At 44.3% G+C, this 21,965-nt stretch overlaps 1 protein-coding gene across 4 annotated transcripts in view; it reads right to left on the reverse strand.

Moving 5' to 3' along the window:
* The window catches only part of LOC142365564 (nuclear cap-binding protein subunit 1-like), an 89,810-nt gene that overhangs the window by 23,156 nt on the left and 44,689 nt on the right, over positions 1-21,965 (reverse strand). For all 4 annotated transcript variants that reach the window (XM_075446443.1, XM_075446442.1, XM_075446445.1 and 1 more), the window contains 4 exons: positions 20,954-21,056; positions 10,710-10,803; positions 4,536-4,639; positions 3,673-3,787 (listed from right to left, as the gene is read on the reverse strand). In XM_075446443.1, coding sequence (XP_075302558.1) covers positions 3,673-3,787; positions 4,536-4,639; positions 10,710-10,803; positions 20,954-21,056 — 416 coding nt within the window. The remainder of the gene's footprint in view (positions 1-3,672; positions 3,788-4,535; positions 4,640-10,709; positions 10,804-20,953; positions 21,057-21,965) is intronic.

Below are 21,965 nucleotides of genomic sequence, written 5' to 3' on the forward strand. Positions count from 1 at the left end.
ACCAGTACAGGCTTGGGGTGGACCTGTTGGAGAGCAGCTCTGCGGAGAGGGACCTGGGTGTCCTGGTGGACGACAGGTTAACCATGAGCCAGCAGTGTGCCCTGGCTGCCAAGAAAGCCAATGGGATCCTGGGGTGCATCAAGAAGAGTGTGGCCAGCAGGACGAGGGAGGTTCTCCTTCCCCTCTACACTGCCCTGGTGAGGCCTCATCTGGAGTACTGTGTCCAGTTCTGGGCTCCCCAGTTCAAGAAAGATGAAGAGCTACTGGAGAGAGTCCAGTGGAGGGCTACAAGGATGGTGAGGGGACTGGAGCATCTCCCCTACGAGGAAAGGCTGAGGGAACTGGGCTTGTTCAGCCTGAAGAAGAGAAGGCTGCGAGGGGACCTTATAAATGCCTATAAATATCTCAAGGGTGGGTGTCAGGAGGATGGGGCAAAGCTCTTTTCAGTGGTGCTCAGCGACAGGACAAGGGGCAATGGGCACAAACTGAGGCACAGGAAGTTCCATCTGAACATGAGGAAGAACTTCTTCCCTCTGAGGGTGACGGAGCACTGGAACAGGCTGCCCAGGGAGGTTGTGGAGTCTCCTTCTCTGGAGATATTCAAGACCTACCTGGACAAGGTCCTGTGCAGCCTGCTGTAGGTGACCCTGCTTTGGCAGGGGGGTTGGACTAGATGACCCACAGAGGTCCCTTCCAACCCCTACTATTCTGTGATTCTGTGATTCTGTGAATACCCGAAGGGAGGGAAGAGGAGCCAGGCTCTTTCCATTGGTGTCTAGTGACAGGACAAGAGGCAATGGGCACAAAATGAAACACAGAAGGTGGTGTCTCAACATAAGGAAACACTTTTTTTTACTGTGAGGGTGACTGAGAACTTAGTACTCAAGAGCTGCAGCTAGGAGACAGTACAGAAACAAAAACATAGGCATGTCCATTGCATGATACCAGACAATGTCTTTGCTCCACAGTGAAATAAATGAATAGCTCTTCAATACTCACAAACATTTTTTTGATTGCTGATGAACATAGATTGAGGAGGTAAGCAACTACCATGGCTGTTGCTGGGAATGAGCAAGGAAAAGAGCTGAAAGAGTTGGGATGAGGAGTATAGTCAGGACCCTAAACTGTAGGAAAGCCAACTTCCAGCTCTTCAAGGAGTTTGTCAGTAGGACCCCCTGGGAAATGGTCCTCAGGGACAGGGGAGCAGATCAGAGCTGGCAGATCTTTAAGGATGCTTTCCATTGAGTGCAGGAGCTCTCAGTCCCCAGGTGTAAGAAATCAGGCAAGGAATGGAAGAGACCAGCATGGCTGAGTCAAGACCTGCTGGTCAAACTAAAGGGCAAGAGGGAACTGCACAGGCAGTGGAAGCAGGGACAGGTATCCTGGGAAGAGTATAGGGATGCTGCCCAGTTGTGTAGGGAGGGGGTCAGGAGGGCCAAGGCACAGCTGGAGCTGAACTTCGCAAGGGATGCTAAGAATAACAAGAAGGGCTTCTACAGGTATGTCAACCACAAAAAGAAAGTCAAAGAAAGCGTACCCTCCCAATGAACAAGAATGGCGACCTCGTACCAACAGATGAGGAGAAAGCTGAGGTACTCCACAACTTTTTTGCCTCAGTCTTCACTGGCAACCTCTCTCCTTGCCCCTCCCCAATTGATGGACCACAAGATGGGGACCAGGGGGGTAAAATCCCTCCAGCTGTAAGTGAAGACCAGGTTCGGGACCACCTGAGGAACCTGAACACACATAAGTGTATGGGACCTGACAAGATGCATCCCAGAGTCCTGAGGGAATTAGCTGATGGAGTTGCCAAGCCACTCTCTATGATATTTGAAAGGTCATGGCAGTCAGGTGAAGTCCCTGGTGACTGGAAGAAGGGAAACATTGGGCCCATTTTTAAAAAGGGTAGGAAGGAGGACCCTGGGAACTACCGACCTGTCAGCCTCACCTCTGTGCCTGGGAAGATCATGGAACAGATCCTCCTAGAAGCTCTGCTAAGGCACATTGACGACAGGGAGGTGAATCGAGACAGCCAGCATGGCTTCACCAAGGACAAGTCCTGCCTGACCAACCTAGTGGCTTTCTATGATGGCGTGACTAGATCAGTGGACAAGGGAAGAACTATGGATTTGATCTATCTGGACTTCTGTAAAGCCTTCGACACAGTCCCTCACAACATCCTTCTCTCTAAATTGGAGAGCCATGGATTTGATGGGTGGACTGTTTGGTGGCTAAGGAATTGTTTAGAAGGTTGCAGCCAGAGGCTAGTGGTCAACGGTTCCATGTCGAAATGGACGCCGGTGAGGAGTGGTGTCCCTTAGGGGTCCGTACTGGGACCGGTGCTGTTTAACATTTTCATCAATGACATAGCAAGATCGAGTGCACCCTCAGAAAGTTTACAGATGGCACCAAGCTGAGTGGTGCAGATGACACACCAGAAGGCTGGGATGCCATCCAGAGGGACCTGGACAAGCTCATAAAGTGGGCCTGTGTGAACCTCGTGAGGTTCAACAAGGCCAAGTGCAAGGTCCTGCACCTGGGTCGGGGCAACCCCCTGCTATCAATACAGGCTGGGTGGAGAAGGGATTGAGAGCAGCCCTGCTGAGAAGGACTTGGGGGTACTGGTGGATGAAAAGCTGGACGTGAGCCACCAATGTGTGCTCGCAGCCCGGAAGGCCAACTGTTTCCTGGGCTGCATCAAGAGAATCATGGCCAGCAGGTTGAGGGAGGTCATTCTGCCCCTCTGCTCTGCTCTGGTGAGACCCCACCTGGAGTCCTGCGTCCAGCTCTGGAGCCCCCAGCACAAGAAGGACATGGAGCTGTTGGAGTGGGTCCGGAGGAGGATCACAAAGATGATCGGAGGGCTGGAGCACCTCTCCTGTGAGGAAAGGCTGAGAGAGTTGGGACTGTTCAGCCTGGAGAAGAGAAAGCTGCGGGGAGACCTTATAGCAGCCTTTCAGTACCTGAAGGGGGCCCATAGGAAAGATGGGGACAATCTTTTTAGCAAGGCCCGTTGTGATAGGACAAGGAGTAATGGTTTTAAATTAAGGGAGGGTAGATTTAGACTGGGTATAAGGAAGAAATTTTTTACAGTGAGGGTGGTGAAACACTGGAACGGGTTGCCCAGAGAAGTAGTGGAGGCCCCATCCCTGGAAACATTCAAGGCCAGGTTGGACGGGGCTGTAAGCAACCTGGTCTAGTTGAAGATGTCCCTGCCAACTGCAGGGAGGTTGAGCTAGATGACCTCTAAAGGTCCCTTCCAACTCAAAGAATTCTATTCTTCTATGATTCATTCTATGAACTTGCGTATGAATTTTGACTGTTCCTTTTGCTACCCAATAATGTAACAGGAACCAAGACTCAAAAAAACAGAGTGAAAGAAGCTCACGTTGGAACAAAAACTTACAAGAATAACCTTGAATGGTACAAATGCACGTGAACTTCTTTAAAGACTTCATTGAATCCTCAGGCTCCAACAGCCTTTAGAAAAACATATGAAAAATGTGTCCGCTTTAGTGTCCTGGTAACAGAGATGGCAACACGCGTAGATATGCCTCCTGACAGTGTTTTTATTCAGCCTCTCCAAGAACCAATTTCATGTCAGTCTGAAACGTGACAGCCTGCAGGTTACTTAGTGTCAAATATATGTATAAAAGAAAATAAACAAATTACTCTTTTGTGCTGTCTTGCCAATCTTGCCTTAGTCTCCTCCAGTTCTTTGTGAATCTTCAGTACATGCTTGTTCATTTTACGAATTGTGGAATGTAAGATTTCCCAGACATAGAACCTAGGAAAGATGCAGACCCCAAAACAGTAAATTGCACACTGTTCCAAGACAGAAAATGCACAGGTCTGCTATAACTCTCAACTCTTATTCAAACCACCAGAAACAGGGCAACTTTCTATTGCTACAGAGCAAATTAATAAACAAATAGAGAAGTGCACGACACTGATCTGGGGGAAATTTATAACATTTCGTCATTATTACCTAGGACATCTACTGCAGTGAGCAAACATTCAATATTAAGAAAGCATATCACTCACTTCTTACCTGTACTTTGCAATGAATTACCAAACCAGCACTTTATTTCAGAATCATTCTGCAACACTACTAGCATCAAACTGCCAGGCCTGAGCATTTTCCCCGCTCTCAATAAACAATATATCTGAGGGTGATGCAGGATACATGTCCTAGGTGCAAGCCAAGACTCCACCATGGCTAGCAGCTATACAACAGGGTTAACAGTTCTTGTACAGAAATGGTCCTAGAGCTTCTCCTTCCACTTTGGCAAACTTACAGGCTACTTGCACGAATCTTCCTAGCATAGCTTTTGCAGGACATAGAAATGCACGCTGTGGCTCAACAGAAAATACTAAAGCATGCGTTTTAGGGAAGCAACAGAATTTTATGTAGAGTTTAAAGCAAAATAATGAAAGTAAAAACTACAATTATTTTAAGTGAAAAAAAATGGATTCTGTTTAAAATAAAAGATCAGATAAAAAGCAACTGAAGACAGAAATTCCACACTTGTTACCTAGTAAAATCATGTGCAAGTTCTGAAGAGAAGATCCAGTTTGCTACTGCAGCGCAATCAACAATCTGTGTTCGAATCATCTTATCCACAAGAACAGCAATCATCTACATTTTGAGAAAGACAAGATGGTCATTCCTACCACAAGAAATGGTCAAGTTTACCTGCTGCAACATGGAGTCTGTGAAATTATTGTAGGCTAAGGTACAACCAGTGCTGGGTTGTATGAAAAGGTATTAGAGTCAAGTTTGGTTTTACGCAGCTTTGCAAATACATTAGTCAAACTAATGAGTGATTTCAAACACTTTAGGAAGCTAGTACTGCTTAAAGCAGACATCTCATTTGCTGAACCTAAAAATGCTCAGACTAGGGGAGCTGTATCAATCACGCCAAGTATGCATTCACATTTTAACAAACTGTCTTTACTCCTCATGAGAGTGATGACTTCACTTTTCATTCAAGTGAGTACTTCTGCTATTCCCAAGAGCAAAAATACAAGAACTGAATTTTGAGGCAAGGTATCAGAGAAGCAAGTCCCAATAGTCAACATTGGAGTAGCCAATCAGAAGACACGTTCCTGTTACATAACTATAAGGTAGCAGCAACTGCTAGCCTACTCTCCTTGGACTGCAACAGTCCCCAACCACAACCATCTGCTCTTTCCTTCAGTACCTCTTCATTTTAGAATGAAACCAGCACTGTATACAAGTGTTTACTACAGGACCCTATCTCGATGAGGCTTGTGGGAAAATCAAGCAGGCAGCTACAAAAACTATCCTGTGATTAGAACAGCTTTGTGCCATTCAGAAGAAAGGGCCCATCTTAATTATTCGTGTACTCCATACCGAAATACCCAAGAAACTCAACCTGCAACATATTTATTCTCATAATCATCCATTCTCAAATAGAATAGGGAAATGTAACAAAGCTCAGTTTCAGGTAGAAAACTAAATTAACGGAACGAATCAGAGAATGCATGACTCATTTCTCAATTTCGAAGATTGCTTCCTATATGCATTTGTCTTAAGAAATTCTTCCTGGCATTATCCAGATTACGTCGTTTGAGCCTTCATGTAACACAGACATAGGAATTTGTGAACGTATTCAATCCTGATGCTAAAGTTTCCCTTTAGGACATTAAAGCCTTTGTGGCCCCAGAAAACAGTTGAGGCTGTGACCATCCAGAATTTAAAGGCTGATATTTCAGGTAGGATTTTATATATATATTTAATCTATGCTTTTTTTGTTCCTTTTATTTAAGAAGCTATTTTACAATATGTTGCCTCTCTTTCAGGACATGACTTTTAAGAATATTAAAAGTAATCTTTTAGTAACGCTAGAAAATGGGCCTTAGGCCCAGTAGAAGATGCAAGGATTCTCCAGCACTCAATGAGATTACTTTTGGAAGTCTGGCTCATGCAACTGAGGCACCAATCACTTCCAGACATAATATCATAGAATCATAGAATCATAGAATGCTTTGGGTTGGAAGAGACATTTAGAGGTCATCTAGCTCAGCCCCCCTGCAGTGAGCAGGGATATCTTCAACTAGACCGCGTTGCTTACAGCCCCATCCAACCTGGCCTTGAATGTTTCCAGGGATGGGGCCTCCACTGCCTCTCTGGGCAATCTGTTCCAGTGTTTCACCACCCTCACTGTAAAAAATTTCTTCCTTATATCCAGTCTAAATCTACCCTCCCTTAATTTAAAACCGTTAGTCCTTGTCCTGTCACAACAAGCCCGGCTGAAAATATTTTCCCCCTCTTTCCTATAGGCCCCCTTCAGGTACTGAAAGCCCGCTATAAGGTCTCCCCGCAGCCCTCACTTCTCCAGGCTGAACAAGCCCAACTCTCTCAGCCTTTCCTCATAGGAGAGGTGCTCCAGCCCTCCGATCATCTTTGTGGCCCTCCTCTGGACCCACTCCAACAGCTCCATGTCCTTCTTGTGCTGGTGCCTCCAGAGCTGGACGCAGGACTCCAGGTGGGGTCTCACCAGAGCAGAGCAGAGGGGCAGAATGACCTCCCTCAACCTGCTGGCCATAATTCTCTTGATGCAGCCCAGGAAACAGTTGGCCTTCCGGGCTGCGAGCGCACATTGGTGACTTTATGAGCTTGTCCAGGTCCCCCTGGATGGCATCCCATCCTTCTGGTGTGTCAACTGCACCACTCAGCTTGGTGATGTCTGATATATATATATAATATAATATAAATGCAATATATAAAATATATATGCACATAGGGCTTTAAACTAGAGGTGAAGGGGGAAGGGGAACCTATGAGGCTTGCCAGCGACAGGCTAGGGGAGGATACACAATGGTTAGAGGGACGGGGGGCTAGTAGGAGCCCTCAACCCGTTGCCCAGCAGCATGCGAGGGACACTGCAGCAATGTGGAAGTCTTGCGGAAGGGAGCTGGAGGCGCCTGAGGTATCAGGTGCCAACAAGAAAATACCCATGAAACATCTCAAGGGAAAAAAGGGGTGCTCTGCTATGAAGGTAACGAGGCCGACAGCTCAGATGAAATGCCTCTATACAAACGCACGCAGCATGGGAAACAAACAGGAGGAGTTGGACGCAATCGTGCTGCTGGAAAGCTACGACCTGATTGCCATCACGGAAACTTGGTGAGGTGAATCCCACGACTGGAATGTAGCTCTTGATGGCTACAGGCTGTTCAGAAGGGACAGGTGAGGAAGGAGGGTCGGGGGCGTTGCCCTTTACATCAAGAAAACACTACAGAGTGAAGAGCTGTCCCTGAAGAATAACCACGACCAGGTCGAAAGCTTATGGGTAAGAATCAGAGAGAGAGGCAACAAAGGGAACCTAGTGGTTGGTGTCTACTACAGGCCGCCAGATCAAGAGGAGCTGATAGACGAAGCGTTCTTCCTCCAACTCCAGGAGGCTTCGCGCTCGCAGGCTCTCATCCTACTGGGGGACTTCAACCACCCCGACATCTGCTGGAAAAGCAACACGGCAAGCTGTAGGCAATCCAGCAGGTTCCTAGAATGCATTGAAGACAACTTCTTAAGCCAGGTAATAAGCACTCCTACCCGAGGGGATGCAATACTAGACCCGGTGGTCACCAATGCGAGTGAGCTCGTTGGGGATGTCAAGATCGGAGGTAGCCCGGGCTGCAGTGACCACATGCTGGTGGAACTAACGCTACTGAGGGAAATGGGAATAACGAAGAGCATAGTCAGGACCCTAAATTTTAGGAGGGCAAATTTCCAGCTCTTCAAGGAGACAGTCAGAAGGACTCCCTGGGGAACGGTCCTCAGGGACAGGGGAACAGAACAGAGCTGGCAGGTCTTTAAGGATGTATTCCAGAGAGCGCAAGAGCTCTCGATCCCCAAGTGTAAGAAGTCGGGCAGAGAAGGGAAGAGACCGGCATGGCTGAGACAAGAGATGCTGGTCAAACTAAGGAAGAAGAGGGAACTGCACAGGCAGTGGAAGCAGGGACTGGCTTCCTGGGAAGAGTATAAGGAAGCTGCCCGGTTGTGTAGGGATGGGGTCAGGAAGGCCAAGGCACAGCTGGAGCTGAACTTGGCAAGGGATGCGAAAAATAACAAGAAGGGCTTCTACAGGTATGTCAGCCGGAAAAAGATGGTCAAAGAAAGCGTACCCCCGCTCATGAGCGAGACCGGCAAACTGGCAACAGCAGATGAGGAGAAAGCTGAGGTACTCAACAACTTTTTTTCCTCAGTCTTCACTGGCAACCTCTCTCCTCACCCCTCCCGAGTCGATGGATGGCATAAAGGAGACCAGGAGGGTAAAATCCCTCCAGCTGTAAGTGAAGACCAGGTTCGGGACCTCCTGAAGAACCTAAACATACAGAAGTCCATGGGACCTGATGAGATGCATCCCAGAGTCCTGAGGGAACTGGCTGATGTAGTTGCCAAGCCACTCTCCATCATATTTGAAAAGTCATGGCAGTCAGGGGAAGTCCCTGGTGACTGGAAAAAGGGAAACATTGTGCCCCTTTTTAAAAAGGGTAGGAAGGAGGACCCTGGGAACTACCGACCTGTCAGCCTCACCTCTGTGCCTGGGAAGATCATGGAACAGATCCTCCTAGAAGATATGCTAAGGCACATGGAGGCCAGGGAGGTGATTCGAGACAGCCAGCATGGCTTCACCAAGGACAAGTCCTGCCTGACCAACCTAGTGGCTTTCTATGATGGTGTAACAACAAGGGTGGACAAGGGAAAACCTATGGATGTCATCTATCTGGATTTTTGTAAAGCCTTTGACACGGTCCCCCACAACATCCTTCTCTCTAAATTGGAGAGCCATGGATTTGATGGGTGGACCGTTCGGTGGATAAGGAATTGGTTGGATGGTCGCAGCCAAAGGGTAGTGGTCAACGGCTCAATGTCCAGATGGAGACCAGTGACGAGTGGAGTCCCTCAGGGGTCCGTACTGGGACCGGTGCTGTTCAATATATTTATCAATGACATGGACAGCAACATCGAGTGTACCCTCAGCAAGTTTGCAGATGACACCAAGCTGAGTGGTACGGTTGAGACACCAGAAGGACGGGATGCCATCCAGAGGGACCTGGACAAGCTGGAGAGGTGGGCCTGTGTGAACCTCATGAGGTTCAACAAGGCCAAGTGCAAGGTCCTACACCTGGGTCGGGGTAATCCCCGGTACCAATACAGGCTGGGGGATGAAAGGATCGAGAGCAGCCCTGCTGAGAGGGACTTGGGGGTACTGATAGACGAAAGGCTGGACATGAGCCGGCAACGTGCGCTGGCAGCCCAGAGGGCCAACCGTGTCCTGGGCTGCATCAAGAGAAGCGTGGCCAGCAGGTCGAGAGAGGTGATTCTGCCCCTCTACTCTGCTCTGGTGAGACCTGCGTTCAGCTCTGGAGCCCTCAGCACAAGAAGGACATGGAACTGTTGGAGCAGGTCCAAAGGAGGGCTACAAAAATGATCCGAGGGCTGGAGCACCTCTCCTGTGAGGACAGGCTGAGAGAGTTGGGCTTGTTCAGCCTGGAGAAGAGAAGGCTGTGGGGAGACCTGATTGCAGCATTTCAGTACTTAAAGGGAGCCTATAGGAAAGATGGGGACAATCTGTTTAGTAGAGACAACAGTGATAGGACGAGGGGTAATGGTTTTAAACTAAAACAGGGTAGATTTAGGCTAGATATAAGGAAGAAATTCTTTACAATGAGGGTGGTGAAACACTGGAACGGGTTGCCCAGAGAGGTAGTGGAGGCCCCATCACTGGAAACATTCAAGACCAGGTTGGACAGGGCTCTGAGCAACCTGGTCTAGTTAGTGGTGTCCCTGCTCGCTGCGGGGGGGTTGGACTAGATGACCTCTAGGGGTCCCTTCCAACCCAAAACTTTCTATGATTCTATGATTCTATGTATACACACATATATATACATATATAATACCATATATTACAAACAGACCAGCGAGAAATATCCAAATAACCAATGCAGAAAAACTGAACACAAGTTTCTTACTGAGCTCCATTTATTAAATGATGACAACATGGGGAAACAACAACCGCTGTGAAGAAATTGCACGTTTTAAACAACTGAGGTATTTTTCATAGTTCTTTCAGCACATTATTTCATCAGACTCCGGTATGAACTTTAACCATGGTAGTGTCACAGACAAATTCTTCTTGTTCTGAACGTTGGTTGAGAGCAGATTTACTTGCTCTGTCTGTGCATAACACTGATTCCAATCTGGTCTTTGTGGGTCATTGTGATTGCTAGTGAAAAACCACAGAAGTGCTAAATAATCAGGTTCTCTCTTTTTGCCTTCTAACCTTCTAACCAGGTTCTCTCTTCAGCCTACTTCTGTGTTACAAGATCTACATCTTAAAAAGCACAAAGCATGAGAACACTGTTCTAGTACTGAAATTTTGAAGAAAAACAAGATTGGGTTGGGTTTCGTTTGGTTTTTAAGTTATTCTCTTGTAAACCAGAGTATGGCACAAAGCTGCAAATCTTCTACACTGAACTTTTAAGGTGAAAGCCTCATTGATAGAGAATAAATTTGATGTCCAGTTTAAGGCACTTAACAGTAGTAAAAACAACTTCGATTCTTTTAAATACAAATAGACAACAGAATGCATTTTTAAGTAAAGGAAATTGTAATGCTTTATATTTTAACACGACTTTCTGTTGAAACTTCAACAAATATCTCCCATTGATGCTCTTACCTGTGGATGATTCTTCCAACCCTCGTATACAACTCTCAGGACATGGAGTTTACCCTCATCACTTTCAGCAAGTACTTTGAAGACTTCATGAAACCTTTAAAGAAATATAAGTTGTCAATGGAGGGGTTAGGACCAGGGCAATGAAGCAAAAGACACATAGCAAGTGGTTTAGATGGTCCCAACATTTTCTTTTGGCCAATCTGCAACAATTCTGGAAAGGCTACCCTCTCACAAATAGAGCTGTCCTGAGTTTAAAAGGTTGCAGAGACAAGACAACTTCTAAAAGCAATGTAACCCTGCCTCAGGGGTGATAACTGTAAATGTAACAAATGTAACATGTAGGGGATGTTATCACTTCAGGTTGTCAGAAACAAGTCTTGGTTCTTTGTGAATATTGGGACGGTTGCAAGACAAGGGACTCCTGAATAATCCCTTTAGGCGCCTGGGCCTTGGGAGAACAGGTATGCAAACTACAGAGATAAGGAGGCTGCAGGATAATCTGAAGACCCCTGCCGAGAGACGCCAAACAAACATGTGCGACAGACATTACCATATATTAATGAATTCTTGGAAAAGCCATTACTATGATAAACATTTCTTGGAAATGTAATGAATATGTATGTTAACATAGCATAAATACCTAGTAACTGTGTCTCTTCGGTGCACACGTTTGGAGGAGAGATCCCCCGTGTGCCCGGCGCCGCAATAAAGAATACCTGCTTAATAGTCTGCCGACTATTGAGTCTTCAATTCTGGCTTTTCACGGCATCATTTCTGGCACCCCAGATGGGACCCGCTCTGCTCGGCTGCAGGACCCGCTGAGAACAGGACTCCCTAGGGTACCCCCGGGATTTCCCGGAGGGACTCCTCGCCTCACTCGGATCACTGCGGGAGCAGACAAGGACCATCTAAACGAGTAAAGGTATTCTTTTTTTTACTTTCTTTCTCTGTTTTGGTATGTGAGACCGGTCATTTGGAGAGTTCTCGTAAGTCGTAGGAGACGTCCTACGCTGAGCGCTGTACACCAGGCTACTAGTGCCTGAGGGTGTACGTCTTGGTACGTTGGTGCAGGCACGGGTTAAGCTTTGCACTTCTGTAATAACGTGCTTTTGGTAATTGTGCGTTGGTACAAGCATGGGTTAAGCTTTGTACTTCTGTAATAACGTACTTTTGGGTATTGGTGCGTTGGTGCAGGCACGGGTTGTGCTCTGCACTTCTGTAATAACGTGCTTTTGGTAGTTGTGCGTTGGTACAGGCACAGGTTAAGCTTTGTACTTCTGTAATAATGTACATTCGGTATGGTACGCTTAGGAAACCTGCTTAAGTTGTACTTCTGGCGATACGGATTTGTTGGTATTGAACTCGGATATCGGATATCTCGGATACTGGCTTGTTAACATACCCATCAGGCATCGTAAAACCAAAAAAAAAACCAAAAAAAAACACCACCAAAAAAAACCCACCTTGCACGGTGAACCTCTTTTCTTGTGACCAGAATATTAATTGTGACATTTTTGGAACGTGGTCAGAGCGGGACAGAAGGGGACGACAGATTAAAATTGTTAAGATAAAGACTAACAGAGGTACAGAATCAACAAAGTAAAATGGGGGACAGCAAAGCAGTGGTATTTTAAAGAAAAGCCCCTTAGGATGTACTCTAACACATTGGAAAGCTTGTGTGACTGTGTATGAAGCCTCTGTGTGAAAGACAAATAAGTCAAAAAAAAAAAAAAAAAAAAAAGAAAGAAAGAAAAAAAAAAGAGGAAAAAGAAAGAGGAAAAAAATAGGAAAAAAACGTTTGGTCCGTTCTGCTGATTTCCGGTTTTTGACTTGGGACTGTTGTATTTGAACTCTGATTCATCGGGGCCGTGGTTTCTGATTTCTTAAGTATCAGTGCAGGTTCTTCCCGGGGGGGGGATTTTGAGAGTCTCTCCCAGGATCTAGATGGCAACATTGGGAAAAGTAGGGGGAGACCCCTCACTTGACAACATCTTAATAATGTATGGGGTTTGGTTTGCTTAAAGAAAATAGGCATGATTTAGGAATTGAATTGGGAATTTGGGGATAGGTTTTAAAATACTTAGAAGTTGGTACATATTGTGGGGTTACAAGTTCTCTAGTTATTTGGCATTGATCGATCATTTAGGGACTCTAGTTTTGGGGTATGTATTCAATATACTGTATATATTGTTTTGAAAGAGCTCTATGTATATAAACATGTTAACTGAAGTGGTTTGCCTGTATATATTGTTGTACTTAGGTGATACAGTTTGTAAACAGAAGCATTTTAAAAGATCGCTTCTAGGTTGTGTGTGTGTGTGTGTGTTGTGTTAACCGATTGGTGGAGAAGTTGAGAAGTTATTTTATTGTAACATGAGCTTCGGAGGGAGGTGATGCCCTCACAAACAATTAATTGAATTATGATATGTTGTTAGAATTGATGCGGTTTTGTGGACAGTTAAAAAGTATTGGAGATGAAAAGTTTCACGCGGTATTGAAAAGAAAAAAAAAAAATCCAAAGGAAAACCCCTCTGGATTTTACAGAGGCTTGTGTAAAGTGATTAGAACAGAAAGGTATCAAGTTACAAGCTGCTTTGCTAGCTGCTGCTCTAAATGAAAAAAAAAAAAAAAAAAGCAGCAAAGTTCTTAGAAGTTAAGCAACAGAAAAACAAAATGAAAAAGAGGGGAAACAAGGTAACTTTTTACAGTATGGACTACTAGTGGAGTGTGAATCAGAATACAATACTCCTGTGTTACCAGTAAAAAAAAAAACAAAAACAGGTGGAACTTACTGGGTAGTACAGGATTTAAGAGAAGTGAATAAGATTGTTAGGGGCATACACCCTGTGGTAGCAAGTATGGTTTACGGTATTGGATTTAAATGATGCATTCTTCTGTCTGCCTTTAGCCAAAGAAAGTCTGAATTTATTTGCATTTGAGTGGGAAAATCCTACCACGGGTAAAAAACCCCAGCTTGCCTGGACAGTGTTACCCCAAGGTTTTAAGCATAGCCCAACGATCTTTGAAAATCAACTAGCACGAGAACTTGAAGCATGGAACGCACCCTCCAGAGATGGAACCCTTTTACAGCATGTAGATGACATTAATAGCAACTGAAACAAAACCTGACTGTATACAGTAGACTATCAGTTTGTTAAAGTTTTTGAGATTAAATGGGTATCAAGTCTCTCAACAGAAAACTCAGATGGTGCGGCAACGGGTAACCTACCTTGGATGCGAGCTGTCTGGACAAAGAGAACTAGGAACAGAACAGAATGAAGCCATCTGCAGGACTCCCCTCCGTCAGATGGTAAAAGAGCTCAGGACCTTTCTGGGACTGACAGGTTGGTGCTGGTTATGGATTTATAATTACGGAATAATAGTGAGACCCTTATGTGAACTTCTGAAAAACAACCCCACCCGATTGATCTGGTCCAAAGAAGCTCAAAATGCATTTCAGACACTTAAGCAAGATCTAATGAAGGCCCCCGCTCTGGGCCTGCCTAATGTTACCAAACCCTTTTGGCTGTTTTCTCATGAGACACAAGGCATAGCTCTGGGGATTCTAGCTCAACAGCTGGGACCCTACAAAAGAGCTGTGGCCTATTTTGCTAAACAGCTGGATGGAGTAAGCAAAGGATGGCCAGGATGTCTGCAAGCTGTGGCGGCGGTGGTCTTGAGTATTCAGGAAGCCCGAAAATTCACCTTGGGCCAAAAGATCACAGTACCGATCTCACACAGAATATCAGCTGTACTGCAACAAAAAGGGAACTACTGGCTTTCCCCATCCCAATTTCCATTCTAATTGAATCAGAGAATATTAATATTGTAGTAACTAATATTACGAACCCAGCTTCTTTTCTCAGCGGATCAATCTCTGAACCATCGGTACATGATTGCTTAGAAACCATAGAGACTGTGTACTCCAGCAGACCAGATCTGAAAGAGGAACCCCTGGAAGATGCACAGGACTCCTGGTTCACTGATGGAAGCAGCATTGTCGGACAAGGTATTCGAAAGGCCAGGTATGCGGTGACAACAGCAGACGAAGTAGTTTGTTCTCAATCACTACCTGCTAGAACATCAGCTCAAAAGGCTGAAACTATTGCCCTAACTAGGGCTCTGGAGTTAACAAAAGGAAAAAGATAAATATATGGACAGATTCCAAATATGCCTTTGGAGTTGTCCACACTCATGGGACAATTTGGAAGGAGCGAGGACTACTAACTGCGCAAGGGAAGCAGATTAAATACGCTGAGGAAATCCTTCGACTATTAGAAGCTGTTCAACTACCAGCAAAAGTTGCCATCATGTACTGCCGAGGACACCTGAAGGGTAACACTGACCAGGAAAGAGGTAACAGGTTGGCTGACTCTGAAGCTAAACAGGCAGCAGAGAGAATGCAAGAGATTTTAGCCTTAATTCCAGATTATAGAAATAGAAACCTGAGTGACCAAGAAAATGTTGAGTATTCTAAAGCTGATGAAGAATTAATAGAGGGATTAGGGGGCCAAGTTCCATCCCAGGGGTGGGCCTACTTAAGTGATGGCAGAATTATAATCCCTGCTAAACAGATCTGGGGGGTGGTTAAAGAAGAACACAATAGGACACACTGGAGAGCGGACTCCCTGTACAAATTTTTAAATCAGAAATTAATAGGGAAAAATTTGTATACTACAGTCTGACAAGTAACCCAACAATGGGAAACATGTTTAAAAATAACCCCAATACAGGTAACCGGGTACAATTAGGAGGTATTGGGAAGGGAAGTATACCAGGACAACATTGGCAAATTGATTTCTCTGAACTTCCAAGAAAAGGAGGGTACAAGTACTTATTAGTACTTACGGATACCTTTTCAGGTTGGCCAGAAGCATTCCCTTGTAGAACAAATAAAGCAAGGGAAGTAACGAAGGTATTATTAAATGAAATAATACCTCGATTTGGGGTACCGACAATTATCTCCTCAGATAGGGGGACGCATTTTTGTGCAGAAGTAGTGCAACAGGTCAGCAAACTGTTAGGAATCAATTGGCAGTTACATACGCCCTACAGACCACAAGCCAGTGGGCAAGTAGAAAAGATGCAAAAATATGCCAAAAAGCGAATCTATATTGGTACCAAGCATTGCCTATTGCACTACTTCGGATACGTGTAAAACCTAGGGCCAAAGAAAATTTGAGCCCTTTTGAGATAGTATATGGGAGACCATATCAGGCTAAACATCAGGGGGAAGATTTGAACCAGTTGGGAAATCAGTATCTACAAAATTATGTTATATCCTTAGGAAAACAATTAGAAAGGATTAGTAAAAATGTTTTGGGTACCAGGGCTAAAGGGTTAGATCACTCGATCCATCCATTTCGCCCTGGAGATTGGGTTTATGTTAAGAATTTTTCAGGTGATCCACTGAGAGAGAAGTGGAATGGACCTTACCAGGTATTGCTGACTACCTTCACTGCAATCAAGATTAGAGAACAACCGGCCTGGATCCATTATTCCCGAGTGAAGAAGGCTCCTAAACCAGGATGGATGGTCAAAAAGGCTGGCGGTTTGAAACTATGATTGCGGTGGTAACTTTGTTAAACCTAGGCTTTTTAGTATACTGTGATCACGACAACTCGAACTACATAACTGGACCAAGATTTGATTGTTGGATTTGTACTGCCTTACCAAAAGGTGACATGAGACTCCCTTTATACGGGGTATGATCCACTCATTGGAATTGTGACAATCCCAGATATTGGTCAGCAATAATAGCTGCCTATGGAAAGCAAGATCCAACACTTGTTCGTGCTGACCCCCTTCCATACACACAAAAATTGTACTTGCAGGGATGGGTGGAATGATTATTTGATCAACAAAACTGCAGTAGAAGTAGGAACTTGCAATTTGAAAGGGACAGGCATGATATATATGGATTTTTGTAGCAGAACCCAATTAGAAACCTATAGCCCCTCGAACTGGGATTTTTTGAGGAATGTACCAATTGGCTGGGTAAACTGCGAAACATTTTACGGAGCTAATCTCACAGCCACTGATGGGCCCTGTAAATATACCTGACGGGTATTGGTGGCGATGTGGTGATGGCATTAGCAGAAAGCAGCTCCCTGCGGGTTGGAAGGGAATGTGTACCATAGGTCATCTAGTCAGCCAGGACCGAATATATAATCAGTCCCAAATACCTAAAGGCATATTAAGAACATCATGGAGACGAGCCAAACGGGAAGACAACCCACTTGTAAGTAGGGGAACAAAATTTAACCTCTTGGCTCCCCAATTTAGAGTGGTTGAAACAATTATTCATGGGAATGATCACACTGGTGGTTTTGGGAATACTTGTTTGCATGTCTCTCAAATGTTTCCTTTGGTGTTGTCAGGGCTCAGTTGAGACATACAGTGACAGGAAAAGGAACAAGATCAGGCACCAAGTAGAAACTGGAAAATACTTTTCCCAGAGCCTTGGCGTGAAAGACTAAAGGAATTTGAAAATAATACCTACAAAATAGAATAGTGAGGATTCATAGCTTTCTAGCTACAAATCCTCAAAAGAAAAGGAGGGATTGATAACTGTAAATGTAACAAATGTAACATGTAGGGGATGTTATCACTTCAGGTTGTCAGAAACAAGTCTTGGTTCTTTGTGAATATTGGGACGGTTGCAAGACAAGGGACTCCTGAATAATCCCTTTAGGCGCCTGGGCCTTGGGAGAACAGGTATGCAAACTACAGAGATAAGGAGGCTGCAGGATAATCTGAAGACCCCTGCCGAGAGACGCCAAACAAACATGTGCGACGGATATTACCATATATTAATGAATTCTCGGAAAAGCCATTACTATGATAAACATTTCTTGGAAATGTAATTAATATGTATGTTAACATAGCATAAATACCTAGTAACTGTGTCTCTTCGGTGCACACGTTTGGAGGAGAGATCCCCCGTGTGCCCGGCGCCGCAATAAAGAATACCTGCTTAATAGTCTGCCTACTATTGAGTCTTCAATTCCGGCTTTTCACGGCATCAGGGGCAACCTTACTCCTCAGAGCTAGGCTACAGTTCTCATGTTTTTAAATGCAGGGGAGAACTCTGCTGCTTGGTGTGCTTATCTATATGCAGGCAGAGTGAAATTTGCTGCTTTTTGTGCCTTGGACTTTGTTGATAGGTGTTTCCATAACCATAGACCATTATTCAATCCCCCCTCTACCGAGGAAAGCACTGAGAGCATCTACTCCAGTAGAGTTGACTTCTATGTCAGCGTTCACAGTACAGTTTATGTAATGTAGCTATAAAGTTTAAATGGCTCTTTTTGACCTTATGGATATCACTGTTGATATGCAGCAGTGAAACCACTATAGCTCTGAATACACAGAGTCCTGCTCCTTATGTTACTGACTATAGGCTAGTGACCATCATTTGTTATAAACCGTCATTATAAATCTTCCATGTGCAGACAAAAATCAAGCTTTTACATTTGTAAAGTATATGAAGTTGTATAAATAGAAAGATAATTCAGTAAGACACATGACCACCTCTTTCATACTGAGACAGTTTAACAGCATGAAGTATGCAGTGTCAAAAATAAGTTATTTTCATCTCATTTTGCTTAAACAGTTGCAGTCAGTCCTCTAGAAGTTAAAGCACGTCTTTAAGAGCATGCACTCCAAAAATATTCTAGAATTAATTTTATATTGCTTAGGTGTATTTAGGAAGTTGTGGGTTGATTTTTTTTTTTAATTCTTTTTTATTTTTTTTAAAACACCTACTTAACTGATTTTGAGTCATACTGGTTGTTGCAACACACTGTAGTAGATATGATACTTTCATGGGAGGTATGCAGTCACTCAACGTGAAGCAATATCACTTGCTCCTCAGGACGCTCAGCAAATGACTAATTTTAAAATGAACTGATCTACCAGTTGTTCCGTCTCTGTGATGCTCTGAAGTATATTATGCTTGTGAACTCACAGATGGAGCCAGCCAAAGGGGTTTCGGAAAGGTTCCCCCCATGCATACACTATATGGCTTTGTACATTAAAATATGCATCAGTCTCTGGAATACAGAACACACAGCAAAGAAACAAACCACCTGATCCACTCTACGGTGGCTTCCCAGCACTTCAGATACTAGTAGCATAATGTGCTGTTGGACAGTTAAGGAAGAATAAGTAAGGCTTGATGAGAGAGAAAAAAAGCAGGGCAAACTATAGTAAGTATGTTTTAAAGCCAGCTGCAGCAGTACTCCTCTCCCATTATTCTTTGGGGTCTTCTAAACATAAAATTCATTAGCATCACAAAGCAGTCAAGCACTTGCAAGCACCTCCAGGACAGGCAATAAGCTCTCCACTGCACTGTGACCATTTTCAGCTCCAACTTTTCTTCCAGTCAGGTAATAGCTCTTTGTCTCGTGGACTTCATAAGTCTAAATAAAGTTCAGTAATTCAAATAAAACCAAAAACAGAGAACCCATGGCTTGAGCAATAACTTTCCTCTTTCAAAGGAAAGTATAGACAGAGTGCCTCATTTGTTTGATTTAGAAACTATCATTATGAGGATGTAATAGATTTGCAAGTAGCTAATCCGGACACTAGCCAGGATATTTTTTATTACACAGTGGGTGTTTCTCAAGACTTTGCAATAGTATGCACAAAGAATCATAACACACCACGCTTGTTAGAAAGATTACTTAAGACTTCCTATCAACTCTCTTCATAGAATAGAACAGAATCACAGAATAGAATCATTAAGGTTGGAAAAGACCTCTAAGATCATCAAGTCCAACTGTCACCCCAACATCATCATGCCTACTAAACCATGTCCCGAAGTACCATATCTACACGGTTTTTTAACGCCTCCAGGGATGGTGACTCCACCACTTCCCTGGGCAGCCTGTTCCAATGCCTGACCGCTCTTTCAGTAAAGAAAGTTTTCCTAATGTCCAATCTAAACCTCCCCTGACGCAACTTGGGGCCATTGCCTCTCATCCTGTCGCTAGTTACTTGGGAGAGGAGACCAACACCTGCCTCACTACAACCTCCTTTCAGGTAGCTGTAGACAGCAATAGGGTCTCCCCTGAGCCTCCTCTTCTCCAGACTAAACAGCCCCAGCTCCTTCAGCTGCTCCTCATAGGACTTGTTCTCTAGACCCTTCACCAGCTTCGTTGCTCTTCTTTGGACACAGTCCAGCAACTCAATGTCCTGTTCATATTTTAGCTGGATTAAATTTTCATAATTAGGAGTCACATACAGAAATATCTACACACTTAGTGAGTTGATGAATTGTCACACAAATTATTTCCCCTCCGTTCGTTTTTTGTTTGTTTGTTTTGGTTTTTTTTAACCAACTGACTAATCTGCATGTTACTGATTGATTTAAACACAACAGCACAACCCAACAGCAGTATGCTTGTGCAAGCAACTAACTCATGGTGCAATACCTTTTGTTAGAAACAAAAGCAAGATGAGAGTTGGGCTGAAGGACATCTTTGTAGGCTACAAGGGGATTTATTTCAGCTCAATTTCAAGAGTAGCATTTGCATTTGAGAAAGCTACAAAGATTTTGGGTTTTTTATTTCAATAACAGGCATTTACAGCATTCTCCACTGCACAGATGTATGTTTCCTCTCGCACTTTCTGCCAACATTAAACTCCAGGAAAGGCCTAATTGCTTCTGTGCAGTGACTGAGTACCAAATAGTCTCTATTTTAGAACCCCTACAGGGCTACTGGTAGAATCAGATATTCAAGGATGTGCTCAGAGTCGTGCTCAGAGTCATGCTCAGGTGAAGAACACTGATATCCCCAGATGTGACGAAAGGAAAACCTCAAATTGATATGTATCTTTGTACTTGCAAGAGACTTAAAGCAGACAGAACCCTCACCTTAATGCAATCAACATGCTTAAAATGTGTATGGTCTTGTTAATAACTCCATTCAGCTATGTAACCTAATTTTCACAGAATCACACAGAATCACAGAATGGTAGGGGTTGGAAGGGACCTCTGTGGGTCATCTAGTCCAAACCCCCTGCCGAAGCAGGGTCGCCTACAGCAGGCTGCATAGGACCTTGTCCAGGCGGGTCTTGAACTAGTAGTGTTACTGCCTCTGCCCAAAACACACCGTCACATCACATTGTGTAGCATCTAAAATGTTACTGAAGCTTGTAGATTAGTTATTTTATCAGGCACTTCACTGTCGGAATGAAATGGTTCTGTAAGCCCAAAATAACGCGCATACCACACTTACTTAGCAAGAGCACTGAAGGAGTGGCTGAAAGACTTCGCAGCTAGATGGAGCAGAGTCTGTACAAAAACTTCTATTTTCAAAGGATTGAAGGTGAATCCTTCATCTGCAAGTTATTTAAAGTTAAAACAGTAAGTACTTCAAGTAGAGGTTTTAAGTTGCTCCAAAATCTTTAAAGATAATTTTTGTAAAATTAATTAAAACAATAAATTAAGTTTCAGCGACTGGATTTTGCAAGGCTGAACAGGGAGTTAGTAAATATCTTCTAAAAGGTGCAGTTCTTGGGACTTCCACCTGTCATGGAGAAAACATGTAGAAATAGTTCCAGGTTAATGAGAAATAACAGCAGAGAGACAGCCATGCTAGTGGAATCAAACGGCACTGATGGAGAGAAGCAGGGAACAACAGCTGAAGACGCTGCAGAAGTCTGCATTGGGTTGGAGACAAGGCAGGCCATAGAGCATGGGAAAGGGGGAATGGATGAGAAGAGAGGAAGCCACAGATGATTATAATACAGAGGTTGGGTATTTGTAATGGTTGGGGAAGGGGGGCACCAATTGTGTGTAGGGGATGCGGGACACTTGAGGTGAATGGTTCTGAATCCCCTGGACAATGCTGTAGACCTGCTGGCAACAACGGGTAAGAAAAGGAACATCAATTACTACGTGGTCTTTATAGCAAATCAAGGAAAACAATACTATCTCTCAAGCAAAAAAGGGCTCACTTCTGCTCTGTGCCTGCATAACAGAACACTTACAAGAATTGCAGTATTACCCAAACTGTCCCTATGTTTTAAAGATCACTTCTCAAACCTGTAGCTCACACTCCTTTCAGACCCCAAGAGCACATTTGCTTTGGAAGTCGAGCATTAGGTGTGGCTGGACCAACAGCAAAGCTGGAAAGAACTCGAGCAAAGTCCTATTGTGAGAATGCCAGTTTAATTTAGACCTAGGGAAAGCTAAGATAGCCAGGGTGCTAGCTTTAACTGCTATGGGTCTATATCAAGCTCTCAAGT

Source organism: Opisthocomus hoazin, chromosome W (genome assembly GCF_030867145.1).
Source record: "Opisthocomus hoazin isolate bOpiHoa1 chromosome W, bOpiHoa1.hap1, whole genome shotgun sequence".
Classification (NCBI taxonomy): domain Eukaryota; kingdom Metazoa; phylum Chordata; class Aves; order Opisthocomiformes; family Opisthocomidae; genus Opisthocomus; species Opisthocomus hoazin.